This window comes from Trichosurus vulpecula, chromosome 8 (assembly GCF_011100635.1).
Source record: "Trichosurus vulpecula isolate mTriVul1 chromosome 8, mTriVul1.pri, whole genome shotgun sequence".
Lineage (NCBI taxonomy): Eukaryota > Metazoa > Chordata > Mammalia > Diprotodontia > Phalangeridae > Trichosurus > Trichosurus vulpecula.
This window is the reverse complement of record NC_050580.1, coordinates 187,062,483-187,084,807: the sequence shown is the minus strand read 5'-3', so window position 1 is coordinate 187,084,807 and position 22,325 is coordinate 187,062,483. Positions and strand designations below refer to the sequence as shown.

The 22,325-nt window shown below is 40.0% G+C and overlaps 1 protein-coding gene across 2 annotated transcripts in view; it reads left to right on the top strand.

Moving 5' to 3' along the window:
• Nucleotides 1-10,633: 10,633 nt before the first annotated feature.
• ARHGAP11A (Rho GTPase activating protein 11A) overlaps nucleotides 10,634-22,325 on the top strand; it is a 36,035-nt gene continuing 24,343 nt past the window's right edge. Inside the window, exons 1-6 of one of the 2 annotated variants that reach the window (XM_036737038.1) lie at nucleotides 10,634-10,715; nucleotides 17,185-17,255; nucleotides 19,364-19,460; nucleotides 20,018-20,271; nucleotides 20,955-21,118; nucleotides 21,490-21,636. In XM_036737038.1, coding sequence (XP_036592933.1) covers nucleotides 20,189-20,271; nucleotides 20,955-21,118; nucleotides 21,490-21,636 — 394 coding nt within the window. In that variant the 5' untranslated portion in view covers nucleotides 10,634-10,715; nucleotides 17,185-17,255; nucleotides 19,364-19,460; nucleotides 20,018-20,188. Of the gene's footprint in view, nucleotides 10,716-11,932; nucleotides 12,062-17,184; nucleotides 17,256-19,363; nucleotides 19,461-20,017; nucleotides 20,272-20,954; nucleotides 21,119-21,489; nucleotides 21,637-22,325 lie in introns of those variants that run through there. The other variant, XM_036737037.1, reaches the window with a different exon arrangement.

The window sequence follows — 22,325 nt, the reverse complement described above, 5'->3', positions numbered from 1 at the left end:
CCTTCACTGTGCTTTCCTTGTTTAAGCTGATAAAAGAACCTGTGCTTTTCCGGCGTGCCCGGCAGCCTCCTGGGTGCTAGCTGTGGAGGGATCTTACGCCCCCACAGAAGCTGCTAGCTGGATTGTCAATACAGTTGTCCCCAGAGAGAATATGCTTAAAGCATAGAGACCTTATCACAATACTTTCTCTTCTATTTACCCAGACATCTGTCCTCTCATGAACCATGTGCAGTATGCGATTAGGGATGGCAGCCTCTCTTAAATATTTTCCATAAATACCTACTGGACTTAATAGTGAGATCTAAAGCAAAGAATATTTCTTATTTAATCTTTATGTCTCCACACTCCTCTACAGAAATCCTAATCTGATGCTGCATCATGCTATGGAAGTAATGCTGGGCTCCTGAAGATTATGTCCAGGTAGCAGAAGCACTGGCAGATTCAAACAACCAGGAAAAACTTTGAGTATGATCTAGATGACAGATTGTGTCTGCTCCATGAGGACCAGCTAAGTATAAGGAGACTTACTACCAGACGTTTGGCCACAAGGTGATGAATTCTTTGGCCATGGTGATCCAGGTACCAAAGAGGTAAAAATACAAAACAGGCCTCCGTAATATGTGGTCCCCTTTCATTTCTGTGATGATGGTGATGGAAGCCTGAGAAAGGGGTCAAGTGGGTTAAGCATCACATAGTTCTCAGTTCTACAAGTCTATGTTGCAACCATTAACACCAAAGAGGCTAAAGCTGCTCAGTTCTATGAAGACCTACAACATCTTCTAAAAACAACAACAACAAAAATATGTCTCCTTCATCATAGGGGATTGGAATACTAAACTAGGAAGTCAAAAGATAACTGGAATAACAGGCAAGTTTGGTCTTGGAATACAAAATGAAGCAGGGAAGAGACTAATAGACTTTTGTCAAGATAACTCGCTGATCATAGCAAATACTCTTTTTCAACAATCCAAAAGGCATGGACAACACAGATAGTCAATATTGAAATCAGATTGATTATATACTTTGTATATACTTTGTACTCCAAAGGTGGAGAAGCTCTGTAGTCAGTTAAAACAAGACTTGAAGCTGACTGTGGCTTAGATCATGAGCTTCTTATTGCAAAATTCAGACTTAAATTGAAGAAAGCAGGGAAAACCATTAGACCCTATAGATATGACCTAAATAATATCCTTTATGAATATGAAGTGGAGGTGATGAATAGATTTAAGGGATTAGATCTGGTAGAAAGAGTGCCTGAAGAACTATGGACAGAGGTTCACAATATTGTACAGCAGGCAGGAACAAAAAATATCCCAAAGAAAAAGAAAAGCAAGAAAGCAAAATGTGTGTCTAAAATAAGGTTTTACAAATAGCTAAGGAAAGAAGGAAATTGAAAGGTAAAGGAGAAAAGGAAAGATATGTCCAACTGAATGCAGAATTCCAGAGAATAGCAAGGAGAGAGAAAGTTTTCTTAAATGAGCAATGCAAAGAAATAGAAGAAGGGAACATTTTGCGCAAAAATGGGCATGATAAAAAAAATGGTAGGGAGTTAAGAGAAGTAGAAGAGATTAGAAGAGGTGGAAGAATATATAGAAGAACTATTCAAGGAAGATCTTAACATCACTGGTAACCACGATGGTGTGGTTACTGATATAGAGCCACACATCCTGGAGAAGGAAGTCAAGTGAGACTTAGGAAGAATTGCTAACCATAAGACTAGTAAAGATGATGGAATTTCAGTTGAGCTATTTAAAATCCTAAAAGATGATGCTGTTAAAGTGCTGCACTCAATATGTTAGCAAATTTGGAAAACTCAACAGTGGCTAGTGGTTTGGAAAAGATCAGTGGGCACCCGAACCCTAAAGAAGGGCAATGTTGAAGAATGTTCAAATTACTTAATAATTGTGCTCATTTCACATTCCAGCAAGGCTCAAACAAAGATTCTACAAGCTAGGCTTCAGCAATATGTGAACCAAGAACTACCACAAGGGTAGGTTGGTTTTCAAAGTGGCAGAGGAACTAGAGACCAAATTGCCAACATTCACTGGATTATGGAGAAAGCAAGGGAGTTCTAGAAAAAAACTGCTTCAGAGATTATACTAAAAACCTTTGATGGTGTGGATCACAACAAAATGCGGCAAGTCCTCAAAGAGATGGGAGTACCAGATAATCTTACTAGTTCCCTGAAGAACCTGCAAACAGGTCAAGAAGCAACAGTTAGACCCAAACATGGAACAACTGATTGCTTTAAGATGGGGAAAGAAGTATGACAAGGTTGTATATTGTATATACAGAGTACATCATGTGAAATGCCAGGCTGGATGAATCAAAAACAGAAATTAAGGTTTCTGGGAGAAATACCAACAATCTCAGCTATACAGATGATACCACTCTGATGGCAGAAAGTGAAGAAGAATTAATAAGCCTTTTGAGGATGAAAGAAGAGAGTATAAAAGTTGACTTGAAGCTTAACATAAAAAAAACTAAGATCATGGCAACTGGTCCCATTACTTTCTGGCAAAAAGGGGAGAAGAAATTGAAGCAATGTCAGATTTCATATTTTTGGGCTCAAAGATCAGGGCAGACAGTGATTGTGGCCATGAAATTAAAAAAAAAATCTTTCTCCTTGGAAGGAAAGCTGTGGCAAATCTGGACAACATATTAAAAAGTATAGACATCACCTTGCTGACAAAGGTCCATAGGGTTAAAGCTATGGTTTTTCCAGTAGCGATGTATGGCTGTGAGAGTTGGAATATAAGGAAAGCTCAGCACCACAGAATTAATACTTTTTAATTGTGGTGCTGGAGAAGACTTTTGAGAGTCTCTTAGACAGCAAAGAGATCAAATTAGGCAATACTTCAACTAATTCACTGGAAAGACAAATACTGATATTGAAGCTTAAATACTTTGGCCACATAACGAGAAGACAGGGCTCATTGGAAAATACCCTGAGGTTGGGAAAGATTGAAGGCGAATGGAGAAGGGGACAGCAGAAGATGAGATGGATAGACTATGTCATGGAAGCAATGAACATGAGCTTGGACAGACTGTAGGAGATAGTGGAGGACAGAAGGACCTGGAGTGCTATGGCACATGAGATCATGACGAGTCAGACAGGACCAAATGACTCAACAACAACAACAAAGTTTTCATATCAGCATTACAAACATCAATCTGTTGGTTCTCTACATGTGTGATCTTTGTCTAATAAGTCAATATACCGAAACAACTGACCTGCATTCATACTGACATTCTTGCTTGTTCTTGAAGAGGACCATGACATCAAGAAGGTGATGCTACCACATGCAACAATGCAAGTGAATTGGATTTAAGTGAGGGAGGGCTGTGCAAAGTCACCAGCCTTGCTTTCTTCTTCAGAGCCATCTGGGTCCAGTGGCAAGTTATACATCAGGGCTACTGTAGATGGCCCTGATGCAGTGAAGACCTTGGCCTTTTTAAGCTAAGGTCTTTAACAGGTCTCAGTTTGACTGACGCAATGCCCATTCAATGATTATGGCTAGGAAAGAAATGAGGCAGAGCATGGCCCCTTTATCTAGTTAAAAAAAATCAATCTGGAAGGGAAAGACCCTCAGGATTTCTGGCCAAAACAGAAACAATTGCCACTTACATTCACTCTGAGCCAATCAGGGTCCAAACAATGACCAAATAGGGCTTGGCCTGGGACTTATCATGGGCCAATTAATGAGAGCCAGGGTGATCTGGCTTTAAGTCAGGTCCTTAAGGGAAAAAAAAATGTTTCAGGGATCAAAATTTGTTGTTATTTGTCCTTCATTCTCCAAGAGGACCATGACATCAGGGAGGTGATCACATTCTCGCTATAAAAGAAACTACAAAGCATAAAGAAGTTGCTGCTAAATGAAGGATGAGTCACAGGTTTTGTTTGTTTTTCCAGAGAACTGAGTAGAGGAGTTAGCTAAGTTGGTTTTGATGGAATCCTAATAAAGCTGCCCTCGGCCCCAATATTCTGACTTCTTCATAGGCCCCACTGAACAGCAGGCCCATTGCCTCTACCCCACCCCCAATGTCCTAACTTCTTCATATATTAAAAGATCTTTCTCAAACCTGTCATCCAGTATGTTAGCTATCCTTCTTAACTTTGTCACCTGAAAATTTGATAAATATTCCATCTGTTACTTTATCAGTCATTAATTTAAAAAAAAAAGTTAAACAGCACAAGGCAGTGTTACAACCAAGGTGTGGAAAATCAAGTTTGGCCCAGGACACTGAAATTTAAAGAACACTGACATCACTTGTACTCTTTTGGCAGCATGGAAACAGCTGAACCTAGCACCTGGATAACAATAATAATTATTAAAATAGGAAGCTGCCAGATGGTACAACTGCTCCCCTCAGGGTTGTAATAGAGGCAAATTCCTCCCAGGCTTGGACCAACCCTGTTTCCTGAATGACTAGAAGAATAGTGACAATCGACAAAGCAAAAGGGAATTTAGGAAGAGGAGAAAGTTTGGAGGTAAAGATAATGAGTTCAGTTTTGGACATGTTGAGTTTATGATATCTATGGGATGTCCAGTTTGAGATATCCAATAGGCAGTTGAAGAAGTGAGACTGGAGGTCAGAAGAGAGGTTAGTGTTGGATAAGTAGATTTTTTTGAATCATTGGCATAGAAATAATAATTGAATCCATAGGAACCAACAAAATTAACAAGTAAAATAGGAGGAAGATGAGGGCCCAGGACAGATCCCTGTGGCACATCTGTGGTTAGTGGGTATGATTTGGTTGAAGCTCCAGCAAAGAAGATGAAAAGGAGTGGTCAGGTATGTAGGAGGAGAACCAGAAGAGAGTATCCCAAAAAAAGAAGAGAGAAGAGGGTAATCACAGGGTCAAGGTTTGCATAGAGGTCAAGAAGGATGATGACTGATAAAAGGCCATGATGTTTCTCTCTAATAGCCTGTAAGTTCCCTGAGAGAAGGGACTCATCTAATGTAGTGCCCGCAATTCATAGGTATTTAATAAATCCTTTTTGAATGAATGAATGAACCAAGATGCTCCATAGCTTCTTTAAAGATTGTCTTAGCAATCCATACAGACATGGATGAAGCATGCATATTGCACAGATCATGATACTTAACTGGAGAGATGGCACATTGAATTAATCCATTTTTTTTTTTGGTCAAAGGTGGGCACCGAAGACAGACAATTACCTAAACCCAGAATTGGATAGGAAGAAGAGAAAGAAATCAAACTGGATTCCATTTGGGAAACCGCAAAGCACTTTCAATGATTCTAAACTGTTTCCTCCCCCTTTATAATTTAGAAAAATAGTACCCTCAAAAAAGTCAAGAACAGGGATTTTAAAACTGAGATAATCAGGAAACTGGGACAGGATGCTTCCTCCTAAGAAATTTCTTCTTTAAAAAGCAGTGGTTCTTAACATTTTGTGTGTATCACAGATGCCTTTGGACCCCTTCTCAGAATAATGTTTTTAAATGCATAAAATAAAACACATAGGATTACAAATAAAACCAGTTATTTTTATTTTTTCAAAATAGTAAAAAGACACAAAATTTCAGACTCCAGCTTAAGTATGGCCACTTTAGAGAAATCTTTTTCCTTACTGTTCCCAATTTACAATCAACCAACATTTACTAAGCACTGTGCTAAGCAGTGGGGATACAAAAAGGCAAAAGACAGCCTCTACTCTTAAGAGAGCTTAAAATTGAAGATGGCGGCTGGAAAGCAGGGACTTGCGTGAGCTCCCTGCCCAGGTCCCTCCAAAAACCTATAAAAATGGCTCTGAACAAATTCTAGAGATGCAGAACCCATGAAATAACAGAGGGAAGCAGGGTTCCAGCCCAGGAATGCCTGGATGGTGGCGGGGAAGGGTCTATCGCATGGAGCTGTGAGCGGAGCAGAGCAGAGCCCAGCATGGGCTGCACCAGGACCAAGCAGACTGGGAGCTGGGCAGAACAGGCCCTAGCATCCTGAATCAGTGAGCTGTGGCAGTTACCAGACTTCTCAACCCACAAACACCAAAGACAACAGAGAAGTTTAGTGGGAAAAACTGCAGGGACAGAGTGAAAGGAGTTCGCAGTTAGGCTACTGCCCCAGGGGGCAGTGGAGCTGGTGCAGCTCTGAGGACAGAACTACAGCTGCAGTTGCTTCTGGCCCAGGCCCACCTGGTGGAAGGAATTAAGTGGTGGATCAGAGCAGGAGTGCAGAGCCTGCTTAAGATCTGACTCCTGGTCCAGGTTGGTGGTTCTTGGGGGAGGAGGAGTGCTGGTGTGGCAGAGCATACTGTGTAGAAATAGCTCTGAAAACATCAATGCAGCCCCTCAAGCTTGGGACAAAGTACTCTCTACTCTATAAGCAGTCATACCCTGACAAAAAACTCAAGGGTCAAGTAGTTGGCTGGGAACATGGCCAGGCAGCGAAAATGGACTCAGATTCAGACTCAGACTCTGGAATCTTTCTTTGGTGACAAAGAAGACCAAAACATACAACCAGAAGAAGTCAACAAAGTCAAAGAGCCAACATCAAAAGCCTCCTAGAAAAACATTAACTGGTCTCAGGCCATAGAAAAGCTCAAAAAGGATTTGGAAAAGCAAGTTGGAGAAGTAGAGGAAAAACTGGGAAGAGAAATGAGAGTGATGTGAGAAAACCACGAAAAACAAGTCAATGATTTGCTAAAAGAGACACACAAAAAAAAAAAGATGAAGAAAATAACACCTTAAAAATAGACTACCTCAAATGGCAAAAGAGCTCCAAAAGGCCAGTGAGGAGAAGAATACCTTGAAAGGCAGAATTAGCCAAATGGAAAAGGGGTCCAAAAGACCACTGAAGAAAATACTACCTTAAAAATTAGATTGGAGCAAGTGGAAGCCAGTGACTTTATGAGAAATTAAGATATTATAAAACAGAACCAAAGGAATGAAAAAATGGAAGACAATGTGAAATATCTCATTGGAAAAACCACTGACCTGGAAAATAGATCCAGGAGAGATATTTAAAAATTATTGGACTACCTGAAAGCCATGATCATAAAGAGCCTAGACATCATCTTTCAAGAAATTATCAAGGAGAACTGCCCTGATATTCTAGAACCAGAGGGTAAAATAGAAATTGAAAGAATCCAACAATCGCCTCCTGCAAAAGATCCCAAAAAGAAAACTCCTAGGAGTATTGTAGCCAAATTCCAGAGCTCCCAGATCAAGGAGAAAATATTGCAAACAGCCAGAAAGAAACAATTTGAGTATTGTGGAAATACAATCAGGATGACACAAGATCTAGCAGCTTCTATATTAAGGGATCAAAGGGCTTAGAATATGATATTCTGGAGGTCAATGGAGCTAGGATTAAAACCAAGAATCAACTACCCAGCAAAACTGAGTATCATGCTCCAAGGCAAAATATGGATTTTCAATAAAATAGAGCACTTTCAAGCTTTCTCAGTGAAAAGACCAGAGCTGAATAGAAAATTAGACTTTCAAACACAAGAATCAAGAGAAGTATGAAAAGGTAAACAAGAAAAAGAAATCACATGCGACTTACTAAAGTTGAACTTATATGTTTACCTTCCCGCATGGAAAGATGATGCATAGAGTAGCTGAAGGGAATATATATATATATATATATATATATTTAGACAGAGGGCACAGGGTAAGTTTGTTTTTTTTTGTTTTTTTTAAGAAACCAATGTTTATTTTCCATCAGCATTTTTCCAACACTTAGAGCATCTGGGGCAAAACTTAAGACCACTCTGTGGTAGTTCCTACCCATTCAGTGGCCTGAACGTGGGTAAGTTGAATATGAAGGGATGATATCTAAAAAAAATGAAATCAAATTAAGGGATGAGAGAGGAATATATTGAGAGAGGGAGAAAGGGAGAGACAGAATGGGGTAAATTATCTTGCATAAAAGTGGCAAGAAAAAGCAGTTCTGCTGGGAGGGAAGAGGCAGCAGGTGAGGGGGAATGAGTGAATCTTGCTCTCATCGGATTTGACCTGAGGAGGGAATAACATACACACTCAGTTGGGTATCTTACCCCACAGGAAAGGAGGAAGGAGATAAAAAAGGGGGGATGATAGAAGGGAGGTCAGATAGGGGGAGGAGGTAATCAAAAGCAAAACCTTTTGAACAGGGACAGGGTCAAGGAAGAAAATTGGATAAAGGGGGATAGGATAGGAGGGAGCAAAATATAGTTAGTCTTTCACAACATGAGCAGTGTGGAAGGGTTTTGTATAATGATACACATGTGGCCTCTGTTGAATTGCTTGCCTTCTTAGGGAGGGTGGGTGGGGAAGGAAGAGGGGAGAGAATTTGGAACTCAAAGTTTTAAAAGCAGATGTTCAAAAAAAAGTTTTTGCATGCAACTAGGAAATAAGATATACAGGCAATGGGGCATAAAAATCTATCTTGCCCTACAAGAAAGTAAGGGAAAAGGGGATGGGGGAGATTGGGGTGATAGAACGGAGGGTTGACTGGGGAAGGGGGCAATCAGAATATATACCATCTTGAAATGGGAGGGAGGGTAGGAATGGGAAGAAAATTTGTAATTCAAACTCTTGTGAAAATTCATGCTGGAAACAAAAAATATTAAATAAATAAATAAATGATGATTAAAAAAAAAAGACAGCTTAAAACCTAAGTGGGGAGACAACATGCAAACAAATATATACAAACAAGCTATATACAGGACAAATAGGAAATAAATACCAGAGAGAAGGTACCAGGATTAAGGTTGGGAAGAGCTCATTGTAAAAGATGGAATTTTAGTTGGGAAGCCAGAGAAGTCAATAGGTGGACTTGAGGAGGGAGAGCATTCCAAGGATGGGAGATAGCCAGAGAAAAATGCCTGAAATTTACCTGTGGTTTTAGAAATCACAATAATGAGTAATAATGATTAATAAAGTGCTGCTTCCCACCCTTTGTTCCTTTAAGAACTACAGTTTCTCTCCCCTGACACCACCCAACTTCATTTGGCTTCCATCCCACCTCCTTTTATGAAACTGATGATACTTCCCTTACAGAGGATAGGTGGCCAATCTGAATTTGAACTCTATTATTGCTAGAAGAGACCTTAGAAAGCCCATAGAATCATGGTTCTATTGTTGCATTTTACAGAGATGGAATCTGAGGCCCAGAGAGGTAAAGGTATTGCCCATGGCCATACAAATAGTAAATAGAGCTGCAGTTTGAACCCCCATGTTGAGTTCAAATCAGGTGATTTTCCTACAATATTAGACCAGATATTAATCAACACCACCGACTCTTGGGGTAGGCAGAGTTAGAGTTGGGCTACCTCCACGTGATAATAGGAGCCTAGGCAAATTCTTCCTAGAGAAATGGCGTGTTTAGTGGAGACCTCCCATAGAGCCAGAGTACCTTCCGGTAGGGTTGCAAAAGATAAGAAGCTCTTAGGCTAGTTTAAGAGGCTTGAGTAGATAATCCCATTTCAGGGATGTACCATTTGTGCCTCAACTCCGGCAGACCCCTCTCACAGATAAGATAAGTCATATCTCTCTGGTCACAAGTTTTTAAATCCCAAATTTCTTCCGGCTCCTTTCCTTCCCCAAAGTGCTTTGCACAAGACTGACCCCAGGAGAAAAGTCAAAAGGGCACTGCCATTATTTTTCCTTCCAGGCCTCCTTTGAGGTGTTAAAAACTGTCCTTTGAAAAGGGCTGTAGATTGCAGCTAGCTTTATATTGCTTACTAGCTGTATGACTCTGGGCAAGTCACTTAACCTTGTTTACCTCAATTTCCTCATCTGTAAAACTAACTGAAGGAAATGGGAAACCACTAGTATATCTTTGCCAAGAAAACCCCAAAAGGGGTCGTGAAGAGTTGGACACGATTGTAAAACGATTAAAAACTGTCCTTAGACTGCTAGAAGATGGGACTTTGGACTAGCACACACTTGGAATGGGGCTTCTACTTTAGGGCTATTGGGAATGGATTCCAGGGCTGCTGAATCCCTGCAGATTACGTCTGTGTATTTTTTGATAAGCATATCTATCGCTCTAAGTCTCTCTCATAAATCTCTCCCAACACGTTGTAACTCAAACCTAAGCTCTGACTCGCGGGTTTGGGTCGGGCTAAACCCACTTCCCGTTTCTTTGGAGACTACAATGAACCCCGACTTTACAAACGAGAAACTAGGGCTCAAAAGAGCTTAAAAGACGTGCTCGTGATCATACAACCAGTATCGGAGGAAGAACTCAAATGCAGGTCTTTCCTCACTGCAACTCCAGATGCAATGAAGGGGCCTTAAAGGAGGAGTAGCGCTCTAGTCTTCATTTTACAAACAGGAGGCAGGAGCCCGGCCCGCCCAAGATAGGTCAGAGCCTCAGAATCGTCCCTAGGGCGGGCACCCATCCAGGAAGAGAACTCATCTGTGGAGTCCCCGCGCCTTGCCCTTAATAAATGGTCTGAGTTGAATTGCTGTTAGCAGCGGGGCGCGCTTGGATCCCTTCCAGACCCGGCTCGCCCACACAGTCATGGGGGTGCCACAGTGTGACTCGCTGCCCTCAACAGTAGCGCAGACCAAACGCCTCTTCCGACTTGCCGTAGGACCTGGCTCTACTCTTCTCCGCCCACGCCACCTCCAAGTTGAAGGCCGACGAGGTGTCTCTTCTTATTGCCTGAGTATTTTCAGTGAGATGTAGCTCGGAGCGGGAAGGTTTAGTGATTTCCGACGCACTTCCTTCAGTACTCCTTGCGGACCGGAAAATATTGGTAAGAAAGAGCTAGTCCCTGTAAAAGATTCCTGGTTTGTTTGTTTGTTTTTTGGTCCCCTTGACTTGGCTTGCTCTGTCTTCAGCGCTACCGCCGAGTCAGGCCCTTATTTGGCCTCCCTTGGGGTCCTCATTTTGAATGGAGACCGGACCAATCAGAGAACGCATCGGGCTTTGGCGCTGCCGTTTGAGCTGCTCGGTTTGTACCGGAGGCGACCTCTTGGCGAGGCTGCGGAGGTGGGGTGGGGTGGGGGGGCGGGAGGCTGCAGCTTCAGGATTTCGATTGTGGGGGCGGCGGCTCAGCCGGAGTGAGCGGCCCGGGATGCGCTGGCCGGGGGAACAGCCAGGCTGACGGAGGGTGGGCGGGAGGGAGGGAGCTTCAGCGTGCGAGACGAGGTGACAGCAGAGACCAGCCCGGGCTGGGACCGGGACTGGAAGAGCTCGAGGAGTTCGCGGCTGGGCCGCAGGGAGGGAGTCGAGGAAGGCGGGCGAAGCGCTGGGGCGAGGGCGCCGCGGAGTCTCTGGAGTCGGGTGGAGCTTTAGCCTAGAGTCTGGCCGGCCAGGAGCAGGGGACGCGAGGGTTCAGCGTGGGGAAGGCCACAAAAGCCTGCTGACCCAAGAGTGACCGGAAGTATAGAGCGACTGGGGGTCTAGGGGAAAGGTCTTCTGGTGTGAAGGGCCTGAGGGAGCGTGGACGGGTTGGTGGGCAGTGACTGAAAAGGAGCGTAGTCTGGCGGGTGTAAAGTGTCTTAAAAGGAGTGTGGAAAGGTTGGTGTGAAGTGTCTCAAAGGGGTGTGGACAAGCCTGTGAAGAGTGACTGGAAAGGAGTGTGGACAGGTGGGTGTGAAGTGTCTGAAAAGGAGTGTGGAAAGGTTGGTACGAAGCGTCTTAAACGGGTGTGGACAAGCCTGTGGGGAGTGACTGGAAAGGAGTGTGGACGAGGCAGCGTGGAGGAGGGGAAGGGTCAGTGTGAGGAGCTTGGTGTGGAAAAGCAGACCTAAGGGCTTGGAATTGGGGGAAGGAGACACGGAAGTGGCTGGAGGAGGGCACGGCCCCAGGCGGGGTGGTGGAAGTGGACGGAAGGGAGTTGGGCTGAAGGCGGTGACAGTGAGGGTTTGTAGCAAGTGGAAGTGCTGGTGGCTGAGGAAGGTCGGGGAGTGGAGGCGGGCGAGGACGAGGAGGAGGAGGGTGGGTGAGCGGTGCGGGTTACACGCAGGAATGAGGGACCGGAGGCTGGTGAGGCTGGCCCTGTTGCAGCATCTCCGAGCCGCCCATGGCATAAAGATAAAGGGCGCTCGAGGGCAGTTGGATTTCGGCCGGCAGGAGTCAACGGCTGTAGCTATTGGGGTAAGTCCAGGGGAAGAGGGCTGAGGGAGGAAATCTGAAGGCTAGTAAGAGTCACTGTAAACGAGACAGGTGAAAGTGGAGCATTAGTTTTGTCCAGAAAAGAGGACAGAATGATAGCTAACATTACTATAGAGCTACTTATGTGCCAGGCACTGTGCTGGCACCTTACAATCTTTTGGTCCTCACAACAATCCTGTAAAGTAGGTGCTAGTATTATCACTGTTTCAGAGATGGGGAAAGAAACTGAAACAAAGTGGTTAAGTGACTTGCCTGGGATCACACAACTAACAAGTGTTTGAGGCTGGATTTAAACTCAGCTCTTCCTGACTCCAGGCCTAGCTCTCTGTCCACTGACCCATTTAGCTCCCTGTTTAAAGCTAGAAAGGTACTTAGAAATAATCTAATCTAATTCACTGTTTTACAGCTAAGGAAACAGGCCCAGAGAGAGGTTAAGTGATTTGCTCAGAATCACACAATTATTCTACAAGATGGATTCTGAACCTTGATCTTTCTGATTCTGTTTACTAGCCCATGCTGTTTCTCAATCTTACATATGGATCTAATATATAAGCCATATGGAGAAGATCCCAAGATTTACTATTGATTATAACTAACATTTATATAATGCCTTAAAGTTTGCAAATTGCTCCATATAACTGATTTTATCTGAATTTTACAACAACCTTTGTCTGATGTGTGTACACTACATGGTAATATTATACCTTTTTTTCAAGTGAGAACCTGAGGCTCATAGAGGTTAAATGGGTATTAATTGTGATTATTTTATGAGGCTTACGGGCTGTTGGGAAGGGTTGTTCATTTAAAAAGGATGGTGTTTTCTGAATGGTTAAGTAGAAATTGTTAAATGTGTAGGAGTAGTTTTGGTTAAGTGCTAGAAGTGTGTGTACTGAGATTAATACAGCTTTTATGTGGTCCTTTTGTGCATTTTTGTTACAGCTACTTTTTGAGTGCTTAATGGTAAATTGAAATCTTCTGATTATTCCCAAACCTAATTTTTGCTGTTGTCAGCTTTATGTCATAAAACATTTTTTAACTAGGTAGTTAAATGGACACTTTTTTGTTTCTGCTGATGATCATTTACCAATATGATAGTCTCTTCAATTGTTTCAGTCTCTTTACCCAAGATTTTATACCTATGAGATAGTAATTTCAAAGGTTTTAGGAAACTGAAGGAAAAGATTTAGGTGTGTGGTGTGAACCATGTGATAATTTTTGAGACAGCATTACATTCAAAAATGAATAAAGGAGACTAAATAAAGTGATTGAAAGATGGAGAAGGTCTTTGCATAACATAGCCCCTGATATTTTTTCCACTCACAAAATCAAGGAATTAATTTCATAATTAAAAGAATCATTTATTGAGCATCTATGCTATGTTTTAGGTGCTGAACAATACTTAAGGTCTTGTCACTAGAGTAGAAACTGACTAATGGGCACATTGTATTGGACAAACAGCCATACAGAATATTACTCAAATATGAGAATGGACAGTTGTATAATTTAGGATGAATGTCTTTAAAGAGTAGTGTAAATCAGGGCAAGTAGCCACTGGAATTTGTTCAGAATATAACACGAGGCTTATAACAATATTAAAATTAATATTAAAATGAAATAACATTTTATGCTGGTTTACATTCATAGTTTCTAATAGGAAAACTTATGGATTGCAGCTTATACAAATATGTAGACTAATATGTAAAAACTAACATTTGTGTTCTAAAAGTAGCCAACTTGTCAGTTTTGTCAATTTGTCAATTATTGAAGGCATTGATTAAATCTATATAGTGTAAAGAGCACTAGGCAGGTAGTCAGGACGTTGGCCTCATTCACCTGTCTTTGGTATGCACCTTCTGTATCTTAGCCCTAGTTCTCTTCCATTCCAACCTGAATTATGAGCTGCCTTTTAGACATTTCCAGGTGGGTGTCTTGTAGGCATCTTAAGTTCAACATCTCCAAAATAGTACTCAGTTGTCTTTCCCTAAAAACCTACCCCTTTCTGAAGATTCTCTTTCTTTTGAGAGCCCTACTATCCTAATCATTCTTGTTTGTGAACTTGAAATCAACTTTAATGCTTCATTCTCCCTCAACCCCCATATCCAATCACTTGTCGATTCCACCTACAAAACATTTTTCTAATCCTTCACGCCATAACTCTAGTTCAAGGCCTCAAGTACTCATCTGGACTTAGTAGCTTCCTAATTGTTCTCTTGTAGGTCAAGTTTTTACACTGTCCTATCTATCTTCCACTCAGCTATCAAATGATTGTTAAAGCAAAAGTATGACTGGTTCCTTTGCTCAAAAAGATTGCTGTCATGTTTGGAATCAAATACTATAACTCTGCCTTGTTTGGCATTTGAAGTCTTTCTAAAGCTAGCATCAGCCATCCCTTCCAGGTTTATTACATATTACTCTATTTTTTGCACTGTGGTTAAAGTAAGCCTATTTGACATTCCTTTGCTTCCATACCTTCACAGAAGCCATCCCTCATGCCTATAATACTCTTTTTCCACACCTCTGCCTCTTAAATTGTTAGTTTGTTTCAAAGTTTAGCTGAAGTGTAGCCTACCCTTTTCCAGTTCCTCATCCCCTAGTTTCTAGTGCCTCCTTTCAGTTATTTTGCATATATTTACTTATGTGTATCTGTGTCTTTCACCTCTACTCTCCTCCTCACCTCTATGAAATGTAATTTCCTTGAGCAGGGGCTGTTTCATTTTTGTCATTGTATCTTTCTCTGGAGCTTAGCATATAAGAAGTGTTTAATAGATATTTGTTGCATGAAACAATTTCTCTAAGTAACCTCATCAGCTCCCAGGTGATGACTTGAGAACATTGTTGTTAAAAAGCTGGTTTTGAAGGCAACAAGACCTGGGATTCAAGTCTTGCCTCTGACTTATGGTGTGATTTCCTGGCAGGTCACTTAACTATTCAGTGCTCTAGGTATCTAAGCATTATTATTTGCAGAGAAGGTGCCAATCTTCATTGGTAGAGTAAGTGCCCTCATTTGGGAGTTCTCTATACCAGTGAAATCACAGGTCCTACCGCTAACCGTAGATGACTTACAGTTCTATATATCCTGCCCCAGTTTCTCCTCTTAGCTTCAGTTGTACATCACTATTTGCCTATCAGATATATCAAACTTGATGTCCAAGATTTGTCTCAGTTTCTTGATATTACCAACTTGTCCCAGAAATATCTCAAACTTAACAGGTCCAGAACATCTCATTATCTTGCTCTCCAAACTTCCCTATTTCTGCCCCACCATTCTTTTAGTCTCCCAGGTTCTGAACCTTTCCTTCATCCTCATCTCCTGACTCTCCCTTACCCAGTATATCTAATCAGTTGCGGATCTTCTTGTTTCTTTCTGACCCTTCCTTAGTTCAAGCCCTCATCACATTTAGATTATTGAATTGGTCTCCTAATTGTATTTCCTGCCTCAAACCATTTCCTGCTCCAGTCTTATCTTAAATATTGCTGCCAAAATGGTTTTCTTTTAGTCCAAATGTGACCTGCAAAATAAACTCCAATGGTTCCCTATTTCCTCTTTAGGATAAAATAGAAGCTCCTCTACTTAGCTTTTAAAAGCCCTTTACAACCTATCTTTCCATCCTCATTGTGTTACTCACTAAAACTCCACTCCCCACCCCCAATCCATACAGACTAGCCTTTTCTGTGCCCCTCACGCACTAGATATCTCCTGTCTTTTCCTTTGCAATTGCCATCTCCACATGCCTGTAATTCACTCCATCCTCACCTCTGCCTCATAGAATCTCTTTTCCTTCAAGACTCAGCTAAAATATCACTTTTAACCTTTCCTGATTTTCCTTCCTCCCCCCCAAAAAGTGCTTCTTTAACTATTTTGTATTTATATTCTGTACATAGTTATCTCCCTCATTAGAACACAAGTTCCTTGACAGTAGGGGTTATTTTATTTGTTTTTTTCTCCCTAGTGCCTGACGTATAGTTTTGGATTAATAAATGCCTATGGATTGATTAAAAAAAACTACTATAAAAGCTTTTCTCCAATCCTAGCAATGGGATGTCTTCTGAATGAGTCATTTGCCTAAATGTCAAATGAGCTTATAGAAAATTTTTGTGCGTAATAATTCTTTCAATACTAACACCTGCACTATTTTCCAGGATTTCAAAATTTGGTTTCAGATTATTAACAATAACTCATTTTTATAACATGCAGTTTATAAAATTCTCTATGAGTTATGTGGAATTATCCTCATTTTACAAGTGAGGTGATGGTCTTGAAAGAGGTGACGTGACTTTTCAAAGGCCACATCACTAATAAATGAAGGAAAAATGACTTGAAATCCAGGGCTATTGAATCTTGGGTGCCTTTCACAAGTTGTTCTTCTGATAAATACTCTAAGGGAAAAGTTGTACTTCAAATAGTTAAGAAAAATAAGAAAGAAGACAATTTTATTGTAGAAATAGCAACTGTACAAGAAGAGGTTCATTGGTTGGAATTTTTAAGGTTTACTTTTAATACTTCTTAGTCCTGGTCTCTTGGAACATTTTGTTAGAAAATTTGTAACTTCTATAGTAATGACATTCATCAGCCACAAAAATTAATCCATTCTACCCTATTATTGCTCAAAGAAGTACACAGATAATTTGATGTAGATTTTTTTTGCTAATCACATGACTTGAATTTGCTCAAGGTTAGTATTTACAAAACTGTAGGTGATTTAAGGAAAAAAAATGTCCTTTTTAATAGATACAAGTTGAGAAGCATTAAACGTACTTGAAGTCCTTTTTAAAAAATAGTATAATAATGATACTTTAAAGTGTGTTAGTATTTGATCCAAATGCTCTGTAACTCCTTCATTAGCATAATTAATAGATATTATTTATATAAGGTATTTAGTATTTGAGACTTGTTGTCCTGTTCTTAAGACTCCCTGTCACCAAAGTCTGTTGTCTTTTATCTAATATGACTAATTATATTTCAGAATATTAGAAACTAGTTTAATTTGGTTTTTTTACTCCTTCCTTGAAATCATAATTTGTCTTCCTTTCTAAGTATCACATTCTGTGCTTATACCTGTAAATTTTTATCTTGATGCTTATAACAAGTGACTTTTACATTTTAGGGGAAAATATTTGGAGTACCTTTTTCTGCACTACCCCAGTCATTTGTACCAGAATATGGAAACATTCCAAGGTAAGCAAAGTATGAAATTAAGCATAGAATGTAAGTAGTGAATTGTGTGGATTTCAAGGTTCAAAAATTAGTAGATACTTCAAATTGTGGCCCTTAATTCATGGACTTTATAATTCCACTCTGAAATCTTTAATGAAAAGTCTTGTAATATTGTGATGATACCCTTAGCACAGTGCCTGACAAATAACAGGCATTCAGTAAATGTTTATTGGATGAAAGAGTGAATATATTTGGGAAGAATTATGGGATAAGATTAATTATATTTGAGTTGGGGTGCCTAAGCTTTTGTAAATAATCACAAAATGTTATTAAAATTTATTATGAGAATATTTAAAATTCTATTAAAAGCATTTCTAAATGCCCTGTGTTGAGGAAATGATGACAAAATTCAGGTTAATAAACCTTTCTAGATCTTATGACTCTCTTACCTAAGAGAACTGTCTAATCTGTAGAGATAACATTGATTTGTCATTTAGGTTTTTTTCAGTCTCTGTGATCTCTTTTAGGGTTTCCTCACAAAGATAGTGGAGTGGTTTGCCATTTCCTTCTCCAGCTTATTTTACAGATGAGGAAACTGAGGCAAGCAGAGTTAAGTGACTTGCTCAGGGTCATAGCTAGGAAGTGTCTGAGGACAGATTTGAACTCAGGAAGATGAGACTTCCTGACTCCAGGCCTGGCACTCTATCCATTGGGCCACCTAGCTGCCCACTTTAACATTGACACTACGTGTATAATCTACAGAGTTATATTGAGCACCTTTCTGTCTGCGTTATTTTGTTCTATATGTTGAATTAATTTTAAAAAAAATCATCTGTCTCCTGAAGAGTTGGACAAACAATGCTGGCAGAGAGATAAAGGTCCCACAGACAAGTAAATAAGGAAGTAAACTGAGTAAGATTAATAGAACCTATAAATAAAAATAAACTGATTTTTTTTTTTAAATGGGACTCGTGTTTCCCCAAATCTATCCCATTTTCAGACTTGCCAGTTTTGATTGAATGCACAGCCATTCTTCCCAGTTTCCAGGTTTAGAGCCTCAGTCATCCTCCTTTATCTTCTCTTTGAAACTCCCGCCACCCACATCCCCTCAATCCAGTGAGTTACCAGGTCTTGTTGATTCAAGTCTACCTGTTTTAAATCCATCATTCAGGCTGCTGCCAGTTTGATATTCCTAAAACAGGGGTCTGACCAAGTCATCCTCCATTTAAGACGCTTGCTATGGCCTCTGGGATAAAATGCAAAAATCCTCAGCTTTGCTTTTAAAATCTTTCATGGTTTGGCTCCCATCTACCTTTCCCAATCTATTTGCTATTACTCCCCATTACGGTGCACTCAATCTCCTGCCTCCAATCTTTTGCATAAACTGTCTCCCAGGTGTATAATGCATTCCCTCTTCACCTTTACCTCTTATAATCCCTGGCTTCTTATACAAGGTCTTATACAAGACCTTTCCTGACTTCTATTTTTCCTCTTACCCTAGTTATTATTATTTACCTCTTAACACTACTTTTTTTGTTTTTTTGGAGGGGGGAAGGCAGGGCAGTTGGGGTTAAGTGACTTGCCCAAGGTCACACAGCTAGTAAGTGTCAAGTGTCTGAGACTGGATTTGAACTCGGATCCTCCTGACTCTAGGGCTGGTGCTTTACTCATTGTGCCACCTAGCTGCCCCTTAACACTACTTTTTATATACTTACTGTTTACATGCTGTATATGTTGAGGGGAAGAAATTTTTTGTCTTTAATTAAAAGAGGTTGTTGCATTTTATGGGATGGTAACTGCAGAAGGATTTGTTGGAGTATACATATGTGTATGTATAGAGTTTATATGTGTGTGTGTGTGTGTGTGTGTGTGTGTGTGTTCACTTATATAGTATGGCTTTCGGGTATAGTAGGCTTTGAAGGTGTTGGAATGGGAGCAAAGGTCATACTAAAATGAGGAGTTTTGGTATTGATAAAGAACAATGAATAGATTATAGAAAGAGGAAGGGATTTATAATTCAAAAGTCAAGTGTCAAGGGTCTTCACAGCCTGTTGACGTACCTGACAAGTGTATTCACTTAGTGTGGTTTTTATAAGATCAAATACATTGACAAGATCTGCCTTTTTCAGTTTTCTTGTTGATGCTTGCACGTCTTTGGAAGAGCATGTTCATATTGAGGGGCTTTTTAGGAAATCTGGATCAGTTATCCGTCTAAAAGCATTGAAGGTAAGCATATTCCTTTACTAATTTTTTTTTCTTTCCACAGTTGTCTAATTCTGTTTTTGTTGTTAAAGTTCTCAAATATAACATGAATGTGCAGAGAATCTATAATTTTCTAATGTGTGCACTCCCTCTAACATTTCAGCCCATATGACTTATTAAATAATTGCTATGGAGTTGTCCCTGAAACCCCTTGCACACAGATAGTTATTGTTAGGGGAAGGGTTTGAACCCAGGTCTTCTGACTCCCAAGCTCAGCACTATATCTACTCTGCCACACTTCATCTTTTTGGTGTCAATGATTGGCAGAGATGCAGTTGACCAGGTGGATCCCTCTGTGGAAAGCATTTATAGCTTACATGTATCCAGTAATTAAAGAAATTAAATATTTTTGATTGTTTGCCTGGCCTTCTTATGTGTTTTGTGATATATGACCAGAAGCAAATAAATAAAAAAATTAAAGTTTACTAAGAAAAACTTCTTATCCTGAGATGTAAGCAGAGATTTTGATCAAAATGAGATCTTAAATCCAAAGGGTATTAAAGACTTGAAATTTATTTCAGAGCAAATTGGATCATGGTGAAAGCTGTTTATCTTCTGCACCGCCATGTGATATCGCAGGACTTCTTAAGCAGTTTTTTAGGGAGTTGCCAGAACCCATCCTTCCAGTTGATTTGCATGAAGCTCTTATCAAAGCTCAACAGTTGGAAACAGAGGAAAAGAATACTGCTACAATGTTGCTCTCTTGTCTTATGGCTGACAGTATAATTTATGTATTACGATACTTCTTTAACTTTCTGAGGAATGTTTCTCTTAGGTAAGTAAAGATCAAGTACAGAAAAATTTTAACTACGGAAACCTTTAGGAAGTCAGTCATTCTAAATAGCTGGCCGTTTATAATTATTAGCAACAGTACCTTTTTAATTCAACTTTGGGGAGGAAATGTTTCTTAAAATTTATTTACATACTTCTCAAATATTGAATACAATTTCATTGTTTCTTCATCATTTGAATGTCATTATTTCTATACCATTATACAGTGATCCCCAGGGGCCTGTTGATGCAAGGCAGTTTACCCTAGAAGATCTAGCCTGCAGTGCCATTTGAATTCTTTCTGTTTTTAATCATTTTTCTGTTTCTTTCCTTGCTATCCCTGTCATTTCTCACTGCTGTTATTGTGACTACCTGTAACAGCTCCTCTCACCCCTTCTGTTTGGCTGCTTAACCAACTTTCTTACTATTATATGTTAAATAAGAGTGAGTACTGAGTGAGGATTTTGAGAGGCATGGCTGTGAATTAAATATTAGTTTTGGATGCATTGACTTTATAAATTAATTTGACTATTTAGAAGTGTTTTTATTTGCTATTTCTTGGTTAAATTCTTGATATATAGCCAATAAAGTAAGAGTCCCTACAAATAATACCTTTTAGGTTATTGATTGTTTCTTAGTTTAAATTTTGGCTACATTTAATAATACCTACTTTTTTTTTTTTTAAAGAGCTGGTGAGAATAAGATGGATAGCAGTAATCTTGCAGTAATATTTGCTCCAAACCTTTTACAATCAAGTGATGGGCGTGAGAAAATGTCAGCCAACACAGAAAAAAAACTTCGACTGCAAGCTGCAGTGGTGAAGACCCTCATTGATCATGCAGCTGATATTGGTAAGAAGAGGTGAAATGTCTTCAGTGCAGAATTTTTTTTGGCTTGCTAGCTTCTCCAAAGTGACCATTAAAACTTCTGAGGCAGCATGCTATAGTGAAAGCACATTGGACTGAGTTAAAAGACTTAGGCTCAAGGAGAACTCCCAGCTCTCTTGCTTGCTCCTTTTTTGACATTGGGTCAGTCATTTAACCACCCTGGATCTCAGTTTTATCATCCATAAAATGAAGTGGGTGGACCAAATGATTTCTGAAGTTTCCTTCCTGCTCAAATCTATGATTTAAGATTCTATTGTCCAGTAGAGGTTTAGTGTAGAATACCTTTATTTTTAAAACAACATAATAAAAACAATATTGTCGATGCTGTCCTTTAGGTCGTGTGCCAGAGTTTATCATAGAAAAGATACCAGTCATGTTGGGTATTGATGGCCCCTGTTCTACTCCATCACTAGATGGCTACGAAGACGGTGAATGTGAATCTCCTCTTGAACATAAGAGAAAGAGAAGACAGAGTGTAGGTGGTGAGTATTGTTACTATTTGACCTAAGCATGGAGGTTTATAAGATAACTATATTTATTCAACAGATTTTTTTTAGTACCTTCTGTATGTTAAGGGTTGTGGGAGATGTAAAGAAGCACAAGACATTATTACCTCTCTTGGTATGCAATCTAGTTGGAGAGATAAGACTTAGACTCCTAGAATTATAGAATTTTTGCGGTGGAAGGGGTACCTATTCCAGACTCCTTATTTTACTAATGGGAGACTGTGCTCCATACAAGTTAAGTGACTTGCCTAAGCTGTCTGGGACTACTGTATTGTTTGCTAACGACAAAGACAGAACCGGAATGTAGATCTACAGAGTTATTGTTACAAAAAGTTAAAAACATCGATATGAAGAAGTATGAGATTGTGTTAAATGACTAGTACAGTTAAAAAGTGCCCTAGGCTTAAAGTGGAATGAGTTGTTAGGGAAGGCTTATTGGCATTTTATTTGCATACTCAAAACTGAGTAATATTTAGCCTGGATGAGGAAATCCAGGTGTGGGAGGCAGGGTATTATGTGGGAGACAATGAGCAGACTTGCTTTCTTTAAATGAAGATTTAAGTGGAGGAGCAATAAGGGATGAAATTAGACAAGAAGACTGAGGACAGATCATGAAGAACTTTTGAATGCTAACCCAAGCAATTAGATTTTATTATGTAAGTAGT